General features: G+C 47.4%; 1 protein-coding gene across 1 annotated transcript in view; it reads right to left on the minus strand.

The window, feature by feature from the left end:
* Nucleotides 1-6,719, minus strand: part of LOC119096640 (putative UDP-GlcNAc:betaGal beta-1,3-N-acetylglucosaminyltransferase LOC100288842) — a 17,446-nt gene extending 10,727 nt beyond the window's left edge. The window contains 3 exon segments of the mRNA XM_037219540.1: nt 4,397-4,831; nt 4,833-4,917; nt 6,685-6,719. Of these exon segments, the coding sequence (XP_037075435.1) occupies nt 4,397-4,831; nt 4,833-4,917; nt 6,685-6,719 (555 nt within the window).
* Nucleotides 6,720-10,597: the final 3,878 nt, after the last annotated feature.

Below are 10,597 nucleotides of genomic sequence, written 5' to 3' on the forward strand. Positions count from 1 at the left end.
ATCTTCACCATGACTGTTTCAGTTCAAAACGGCACACAAAGACGGAGCACTCCGCTTAACAATATCATAGAAAATCCTCTGGTCTCACAAATACAAATGCAAGTTGTGGCATTGCAAAGATTCTCCGGGAGCAGGCGTGCTCCAGTCACTCTTTGCGGGCTTGCAAAATATCACCTGATGCCGCCAAAATGAATTACATGCAATGGGTTGATATAAGTCATACAGCATTAATCGCATTGCACCAAACTAACAACACTGACAAAGCATCACTTCATCGCAAAACACAGAGGGCGATTTTGACAGACTTGTTTAGATCCTTGAAGGAGAGAGAAAGCGTACTTTGCACGGATATTTCCGAGAAATTACTCGCTTTGGATCCAACATTATCACCCAGGGCATATATTGCGGCCCGCACAAACAGCAGTTCATCCGCTTGTGGTGTGCGCGAGGGTGAAAGGCGGTAACGAAGTAACAATCACAAATGTTTTTGTGTATTAAGGGACTATACCCAGCAGGACACCGAGACGGCATTTTAGTCCAGAATTGACGGCGAGTTGGCCGCTAAGCCGTATCAGAGGTCACTCTGGAAAATCCATCACTTCATGGCTGCATCAGCCACTCAATGTCAGAGGTAATTTAACGTTCAGGAATATGCCTTCACCCAAGTGAACTTAAGCTGGATTGTCACCTGAAACCTATTTGCAACATGCCACGGAAAGGCACCTAAGCGACGGAAAATTTGAGACAGTGAAGAGGCTTGCTGCGTGAACCAGTCTTCGAGGGCCTAAGAAGACGGATGGACAACAAAATCATCCTCCGAGGGACATGCTTGACTTCTGAACCCCGAATCAGATCCCCTTGGCAGGCTTAGGGAGATAGTGAAAGTATTGATCATCTAGTTTTTCCCTCTCAAATTAAAGAAACTATTATTTCAATCATTATATCACTGTCTGGCATTGTGTAGGCCTAGAATTCGGTCTCGAATTCATGCTGAAAACATGGTCTTCGAATTGTGGAACCTTTGTTATTTGTGCAACCAAAGCCAAGCCCAAGCCTGCATGCGATGTAGGAAAGGAATAGCCCGTGAGTTTGTCCGCCTTCCTTTTTGGTTGCGGGAGGGACGAATTATGATTGGTCATTGTTATTGATCCACGTCCACCATCTAGTACGTTTCAGTGGAACTAAGTTTTTTAACCCACTCTGAATTCCCCACAGTCCATTAGTGCCCATCAACATGAGGCAATTTTTACATTTGCAAGTGCAATGGTTTTACTTAAGTGTACATTAAGCATAATTCCAACACTCAGCTTGTTTGTGGTCTCAGCTCATTCCACATCTGGAGACATTCTCTTTTCCTAAATATCACCATAGGAGGTCGACTGGACGGTAAAAATCTTGAGCAGCAGATTTGCCGAGGCGCGCGCAATCGAGAAAACAAGCAGCGGTGTACAAAATGATCAGCGACACATATCTGGAGGTGTATGAAACTTCGTCGCAATCGTGTCTTTCAAAGTGTTAGGGACGTCCAAAAAATGGCCACTGTGGAAATGGTTTCACCGATGTGGAAACATTTCAGATGGCTGGGCAGTTTTTCCATGTGTACTGTTACGGCCGTAGAATAGGTAATTGGTGATGCATGAGTGCATGAGTGTAACATGATGTCGAAGACCAAGATGTCTGCCCACAGAAGTGCATTTTTGCAAAATAAGTTGGGATGGGGTGGTAGGGGCTGAACCCTAAATAATGAAACAACCCACCCAAAAATGTGCCAATATTGTGCCATCAGCCCTTAGTTTGGCCCATCTCATTCTCAATGTCGAGGGAAGGGTTGGGTGGGGGCGCTGAAGCCCAAGTTGGACGGCTGGAAACCCCCAGCTGAACATGAAACTATGCCCCTGTCTGTGCATCCCTTGATCTTGTTCCATATTCAGCAAGACCCATAGCCCATTTTACATTTGAATAACAAAGTTACGATCCTGCTCGGTAGCTGATACGGAGGCGTGTATCACGGTGAATAAGCATGCATCTGTTGTAAGCCGGCACCATGCAGACTGTGCACAAGCAGGGCATCTCGTGACCTCTTTTCACTTCCTCAGTAAAGTTCCTCAGTAAAGTCGGTCGTGATGCGTGGGCAACCAATGACTGCCCCTCCCTTATCACCCGCGCTGCCTCATAAAACCACGTCAGACGCCCGATGCTTAGGGGAGCGGCCGCCGACCACCGTGCGAGGGAAGACCAATTCGGTGCTTGGTGGATGAGTCGTTATCAAATGTTCATTACGTTTTTAATGCGACTCTAAGGTACGATATATGAAAAGATAATATTCCAACCAGCCTGCCTACATTTCACAGGAACTCCCGGATAATTTCTACCCCTTCTTCAGCCTAGGCCAGACCATGACATTCATAAAAACAGATTTAGGCACACATCAAGAAAAAAAACTGACGAATTTCCCCTATGTGATCGTTTATGTTCAACTATATACACAATTTTATTTGTATAACGGATGTTCAGAGGCAGAACATGACAGGTATTTTTTAATTCACTTCTCACCTTTGTTTCGATAAAGGCATGTAGCCGAAATATCATTGTATCTGTCCGTCGATTCTCCTGGTTATTCTACGAGGAAATGAGGTTGTTTCTACTGTTTTATCCAAAAACCTAAAAAGTCGTACGCAGTGAGGCATGCTTATCCCGCTAAGGTAAAAAGGTAGAATAGACAACTGTTTTTCAATTCAAACGCAGATAAATAATATAAACCGTCGAAAAGAGCACACGCCATGCACTCACACTTTCGATACGACTATCATGCACTTATTCTGAATGTTGTCATGTCACATGGCATTCAACTGACACCGCGCACACATTTCAAACCTGTAAATAGCTTTCCACATTGCGGAATCAGTTCAACAGCGACGCATGCGACATATCTCGCCACTAAAACAGGATAACGCACACGTGTACAACTTTCCTGCCCCGAAACCCGCATATCGCAACCGTATTACATATTGCTCCGAGCCGCTTGCTCTTTTTCAGTCTTTTCATCTCAAAATTCGACATTCAGTCGTTATTGGTAACCCACGGCTTTGTATTTGGAAATTTCTCAATGCGCGTTTTAAAAATGAAAATACGCCTTAATCTTTCTTTTTCTCCAGTTTGCTTCATAATCCAAAATTTCCCCCTCCTTCCATGCAATGCAATGACCTATGTGTCCAGAACGTGCTTCGATAAGACCGGACGATATGATATCCGCGTGTCTTATTTCTCCCGGTGTTCACCCTTCCGGTCTTTAAGCTTATACATGCCTCCCCACATGAAACTTTTTGCCTTCACATGTGCATGGGTAAATGCGTCCTGTCTTTTGCTACGTTTTTGATTTGTCTTTGGGCCAAGCTAGATAACTTCTATGGCTTATACACGGTTTGGTGGCTACACGATACTTTGGTTTTAAAAGCCTCGTTTTCTTCTCCGATACTCCTTTCACATAAGGTGAAATCACGAAGGGCCGATTGTCTTCTGATGCGTGTTGTGTTCATGGGTGATTAAGTTTTTGACGACTTTTTACAGAACATTTTAGCTTAGAAAGGCAAAGGCAAAACGTCTGGAGAGGCAACATTCACGGATAGCTAATTGGACTTCATATCACATCGCAGCAGTCAATGCAAACAGTTAGATCGCTCGTACAAAGAGCATATATTTTTTCATCAAATCCGACAAGAATAGGAGAGAGGATAAATACATTGGCGAAGCTTTGAAATTCAATAAGCACTCAAGATAACACGGAAAGACCATGTTATAAAATTCCCTGAACGGCAATGGTTCCCTTACCTGCCTCTCGTATTCGTCCACCGCAGCTCTTTTGCATTCGCCGCATTCACTGGCGTCTCTCCATCGTCTTTTCCCTTCTCGGGCCTGCATTCCGTTGCTGTTGCCAGCATTGAAGTCCTACTTCTTTGGTAGTTTCTTTCTTCAAAATTCCAGTTAAGAATTTCTCAAGTAAAAACGCTTCAGCATTTACGCACATTATTGTCATTGTATGGCGCGCACCTCCTCACCGATTAGCGTCACACATTCCCAGTACCTTTGACGCTTCTCAGCATTTATCTCCTTCACCAGATTCAGCTTGCGCTCACGAATTCTTAGTGCTTTTTACAATATCCTTGCACACGTCCTCACCCGATGAAACCATGCGATGAAACTCGTACATTTCCGCAAGTGTGACAATGTGAACAGATATAGTTCGCTGAACAGTACACCTGTCAACCTTGCGAATGTTGAGAAATTGCTTTGCCGCCTCGAGATGGGCTCCTACTTTTTTGGCCACCACGCCAGTAATCAGCGCGTCTTCTATAAAGAGAAACCTATTGACAAGCACTTCTCGATACAGGAGCGGGACCAGGTCGCCGGTCAGCAAGTACGCCGGGCCCGTCACATAGTCGGGGTACACGCTATCCGGGAACTCGGAACGGCTGACGTAGTACTTGCTCTTTTGATCTCGGAATGGCTGCCAGTTGTGCGTCAGTCTTCCGAAGATCGTCCTGTTTGCTCGCTTGTGCTCCTCCAGAAATGATAGCAAGTTCGGGATGTGTAAAAACACATCCTCGTCGACTTTCAGCACGAGGGACGCGCGGGAACAGAACCGGCTGACCCACTCCAACATGCACGTCGTCTTCAGCGTCAGGTTGCGGTAGCTGTCCACGAAGTTGCCCTGCACGATGTCGCCGTGCTCCGCGTGCTCCCTCATCAGCCGCGCCTGGACGCGTTCCGTGGTGCGGCCGACCAGGAAGACGAGGACGACATCAGTACGCAGAGCGACCGTGCCCCACGTAGGCGCGGATGGCGTTGCGCCGCGACACGTTGGCCGGCGTGGAGGCGACGACGACCAGCAGCCGCGTGCGTGCCGCCTGGTCTGGGCAGCTGCGCTCGCCGGCCAGCGTCAGACCGCCGCCGCCGTACCGCAGCGCCACGGGGTCGGCGCGCCGCGCCAGTGGCGCCGCCTGGCGCCCCAGCCGCTCCGCCGCCATGGCGGCCGCGGCCGCCGCCACCTCCGCCGGCGGAAGACGAGCGAGCTGAGGCCTCAAGCCAGCGCGCCAGGTCCTCGTCAAGCGTCGCGTTCAGCTCCAGGCGTGGGGTATGCTGTTCAGGGGAAAGCCCGCTCGTGGCGGAGAGGGATGACTTGACGAATGCAGGGTTGCTTCCGCCCTGCTTGACCAGCCGCAAGCGTGAGTTTTTGGCGCCGTTCGGCTCTGTCATCTGCGATAGAGCTCGAATGCGGGTTTTGTTTTCGTAAATACTTCTCTCCTTAGCGGTTACGTCCTTCGATGGCGATATAGACAGCGTCATTGCTATACAAAGGACGCTCTCCTCGGTCGGCGTCCTGACCATCTTCGATCGGTTTCGGCGAACCTCCATTCGGGCGTGGTGCAACGATGTTATCAATGGTTACGCTCCGACAATAAAACATCGCAATATTTAATAATACTACCAAGACAAGAGCGAGAAAAGGGTATAGGAAAGGAGGATGGGATTTCATTTTTTTAGCCCAGGCTGGCGTTCTTGGTTCAAAGTCTACACCCTTACCGTCGCAGCACGGCGTGGCAGCACAAGTTAAAACACACACACCGTTTCAGTGCAGTTGATCACCTCGGACGGGACCAGAGCCTCACTCTCCGCGCACGCTGGGTCGTTACAGGTCAGATCACAGGCTGGCTGTCCCAGCTCCGCGAATCAGTCCAGTTCGCGCCTCCGCCGCCCGGCTACGGCGCATCTCCGCCGCCTGGCAGAACAACGCCCTGACTGATTCCGCACGGTGGATCGCAGCAGGTCGGACCACAATGTCACTGTTCCTGTGCGGTGGGTGACCGCAGGTCGGACCCGGCACGTCCCCTGTGCGCTCCACCGGCCGGCTCGAACTGTGTGCCAGTCGCCTGACCGCTGCACTGGAGCCGCGGCACCGGGGCCGGATGCGACATAGACGGATGTCACCACTGGGTCCGAGGCCTCCTTATCGCAGCAAGTACGCCTCCAGCGCAGTGGCGGCGCAGCCAGTTGTCAAATGGGGAAAGCAGCTTTCCAGGGGCTCCACAGACGCCACGCACCCACCTGACGGTAACGGAACCTGCCACCACCAGCATTGATGGCATGCGAGGAAGACGTTAAACGAAAATATCGGGTGCGATATATTTTGATGTGCGTGTGCAGCACAGTTTTGCGCGCGTGTGCACGGCCATTTGTTAAGGACAGGACCACAGTCTGCGTTTGGCGGCCGCCGGGGTTGGTTTGTTCCGCGCCGGCGCGGTTAAAGACATACGGGAGCCTCAAAGGGAATGCTCCACGTTTGAACATGTTAAAGCAAGCCTCAGATATGATAAGATAAGCTCGCCTTTAACAATGGGTATTAATTTCTCAAAACGACCGGGGGAAGACAGAGTCGTGAAAGTCGCCATAAGGGGACAGACACGAAAAACTTTCCGGATTTGGTTTAATTATGTTTTGCCTATACATTATGTATATACATATACATACATATATATATATATATATGTATATATATATATGTATATATATACATATATATATATATATATATATATATATATACATATTATGTGTGTGTGTGTCTATAGCCTACCCTCCCACACAGAGTTGCGGAGCTGAAGTGGTGCAGTTGCACCTTTCTCTAACATAGTGTAAAGTGAAATCTGCGAGTAGTTGACCATTATAGCTATGGTAGCTTGTGGTACATATGGCAACATCTTTACAAGAGTAAAGCATCCACAATATATGTGGTTATCACAGTTAGTTTACACAAACGTTCTCGATACAACGGGTGCATGGATAAGACATAGACACTTCAGATTTTGTAATCAAAACATAAGCACTCTTCCACCCAATATTTCAGAGCATGATAATCAGCGTTTCCCCAAATACACTCGGGCAGATGCCCTTCTGCTGAGAATACCTTTACCCCGCTCGTTAAAAAACGCGCACTGTTGTGCTTCTAAATGGTAAGCGATCCTCACCCGCCTCAGTTCGGGTATGTGGCAAGTGAAGGTCTCGTCAGTGCAGTGTCGTGTGCAACACAAGCCGATTTCAACAACATAAGTTATTGAGCTGGCTCTTAAGTGGCCATGCGACTACACTTGCGTACGCATCGATGCTCACCAATGAGCTCTCTCACACAGCGACGCAGCCATTGTTGACAATGTGGAGGGAGAGGCGTGGTTGACAAGGGCACTTTCTTGTGAAATTTCCCTCTCCAAAAAAAATCATCGGATGACGGATGATCACTTGACTATGAGGGCACGATTTTCTTCGCTGTACTTCAATATTCATCTTTGACTGAAACAGAAGCCAGAAGCTGCATAACTTAACGATAACTTTTTTGTGGAAAGTACCTTTAAGCAACTTATGACGTCGATTTGTACGCTTAGAAGATAGTCCAGCAGCATCTTTCACCTGGGCATTTTCTGATTTGTAAGAGGAACGGATTAAGGGCCCAGATTGGATTAGCACTGCCCCGCGAAGCGATGCTGGACTCTGTTGATGGAACCGGACAAGTCACGATGGAATCTCTATTTTCTTGCTTCTGTCGCTGTTGAGAGTACAATACAGAAGTTATGCGGTTCAGCTATAAATGAGCCCGGCCTTATTTCTACCGGCTCAAAATGATGTTGAAAAGTTTTCGGGAGTATTATTTCACGACGGCTGTTCTCGCGCGCCAGGGGTCCGCTGCCTGGTGTTAACTGCATCAGCCAACGCCATTTGGGTTGATTGACACTGAAACCCCGGCAGTCAGGGTTCTTGTTTCTTAAATTTGCGAGCAGGCAGAATCAAAACTTGGTTATGTAATTTGTTTCACAAGTTGGTTCTGGACAAGAGTGGACATTCTCGTTTTTTGGGCGTTTTCATGTTTGCCTCCCTTTTTCCGCCCTATTGCGCACTACGGAAGACCCTTATGTTTTCCGGACCAACGGCCAAGTGGGTAGAGCACTGGGCGGAACATTCTGTTTCTGGTCCGGGACTGAGGGGCCATTCCATTACAGTATGGGGTGCCTAATGTAATGCCGGTGATAATGGCGGTGTACCCTGGTCGATATAAAAGCCCTTAGAAGGACCCATTATACATTAGACGTATGCCGACACTGGAGGCCCCCGACCCGTGCAGTTGGCGCCGGATAGACGCAAGAGCCCTCATTGACGCAGGAATACACCTTATCGCCGCAGGTGGCCAACACATGGGCACAGAGACTTCAGTTTGACGGTCCTTGGCTGAAATGGGGTGGAGGGCCTCGTTTGGTACCGAGAATCTGACTGACATAGAGCCTTTTTGAGGAATAAGGGATTGATCAAAGCCGTAACGCCATACGGAAGCCACAATGCCATAACATTGCGTTGAACTTGCGGGATGTTAGCTTCATGCTCGCATATTTTTCCGTGTAAAGTGTTTCAAGCTTTCGTAGTATATAGTACACCAACATTTTGAAACATCAGTGTGTTGCAAACATTACATAACACAAACATTGGAAAAAGTATGGCAAATGAAGTGCATTACTTTCATAGCGGTCAGCATGCAGTCAAATGAGATTTCTCCCGCAGGGTCAGCGAGTTCAAATACAAATTCTGAACTATTCAGAGGGGTTTCGAGAACACTGACATGACCCATCAAATTGGACGCGTGTGATGTACTGATGGGTGAAAGGTGAAAAGAGTCTTTAAAACAATTACTTTGACGCGTCACCTTGAACGATTCCACTGGAATCATCCTCGCTGATAGCCCTGGCCTAACTTCGGCCTGCCACAGGTCAGCAACCTGACCATGTGCATCTAACTTTTTATACCTCAAGATCCGTTGTCCAGTTGTCTACAGCTATGCAAAGTTCAGCACGAGGTAGCGGCCAAAACCTTCGTCGTAGCCAAAACTTTGTCGTAAATGTAGACGGATGTTAATCTTTCTACAGAAACTGTAACTGTCGTATATGACGGCGCACCTAACAACGCTCCAACGGCTATGTGCCGCCCGGTCAGAAATCATTTTTGGTAAACCTTGGGAAGTGGGATAGGTCAAATTGCTAAAAGTGCTAAAATTGCTAATTGCTAATTGCTAAGAAAAGTGCTAAAATTGCAAATTGCTAAAAGTGCGAGTGTAAAAATAGCTAGGCTTGTGAAAGTCCTGTTAATAGCACACGCATGTTCTGCTCCAGAGTTACAGCAAACTCATCCTCAGAGTTGTTCTTTCAGCGCATTTCGTTAGGTATCTTATGAAAGCAGCTTGCTGTTGCCTAAACCCCATACAAGTATGAATTAATGTTACTCCTGATGACATGGCAAAAAGTTGAGTTGAGAAATGAGGTACAGCGCCAAATTGAGACAAACATTTTTTGCCCACAACTCGCATGTCACAAAAAATATTAACGCTAATAAAGCAACGCTGTTTTGGAAGGGGATTGGGGGGAGGGGGGGCGGCGCTGTGACCTTATTCAAAGACAAGAAGGAAATTGGAGTGGGATGTATCATTTGGCCTGATGGCTTGGCCCCAAACTCGGTAGCTACATTCGTTCATGAAACCGGAATTTTGCCTCCCCAGGGAGACGCACGTTCTCGTATATAGCTGCGCACCAATATCAGAACCCTCTCTACCCTCGTAACAAAAAGTCGTGGATGCTCTCACCACTAGATACAAATTGTAACAGCTTAGCGGATTAACGATGCAATAGACTTTACACACCAAGGGCCAGAAGATATGCAATGGTTTGTGAGGTAAAAGTGAAACGCTCTGGAATATGGCCGTAACATAAGTCCTACATGGCTAACTCTTAATGGCTATCGCCTTCCTCCACAACCAGATTGCGTGCCACCTCCCATGACCACCACAAAAGAGCGCCATCAGCGCCCCAGGTGGCCTCTGAAGGGGTGCCTTCACCTGCCGATCCGAAGAGGCGCGTGCGTCCAATGCCGCCCTGGATCCACCCCTGCATGTCTGATATGCTGCTGAAGTTAAATAATTGTTTTATAAATCATACACAAAATTAAGCACGTATTGCCTTTCATCAGAATAAAGTGGGCTAAATCCGGTGAGAAAAAGGGTGTCTCGGGCTTTTCTTTCACTCGATCCCAAAAATTTACAAACATTGGCATTCATTCTGTGCGTGTAATATTTCGCAACATTTCAGTTCTTTACAAATCTTACTTTGGGGATCCTGTTATCCTCAAAACCATGGAAGCGATTCTAGGGTGCTGCCTTGCCTTGTTTAGCCATACTCTGTCTTTGCAACGTTATGCAACGTTTTGCAACAATTTCATAAAATTACCCCTTGGAGCTCTTATGTCTCTTGCACCATGCAATTTTTATTCGTAAGGTCACAGATGTTTCCCCTGAGGTAGTTAAAGCGAGTGTTCCATATTTGTAGGGGGTTTGAACTGAAACAGCCATTGTGAAGAGGATTCAACACGGTTAACAGCCCTACCCTTTTTAGGAATCCCCTTTTTAGGATTCCCCTTTTTAAGACACTCAAACAAAGAAAACTTCTTTTGTTTGGTCCTGAACTCTGAACTCAAAGTTCAGAGCTCTCATACTGTGTTATCGGTTTTCAATATG

Source organism: Pollicipes pollicipes, unplaced genomic scaffold (genome assembly GCF_011947565.3).
Source record: "Pollicipes pollicipes isolate AB1234 unplaced genomic scaffold, Ppol_2.1 Scaffold_4295;HRSCAF=5057_pilon_pilon_pilon, whole genome shotgun sequence".
NCBI classification, from domain to species: domain Eukaryota; kingdom Metazoa; phylum Arthropoda; class Thecostraca; order Pollicipedomorpha; family Pollicipedidae; genus Pollicipes; species Pollicipes pollicipes.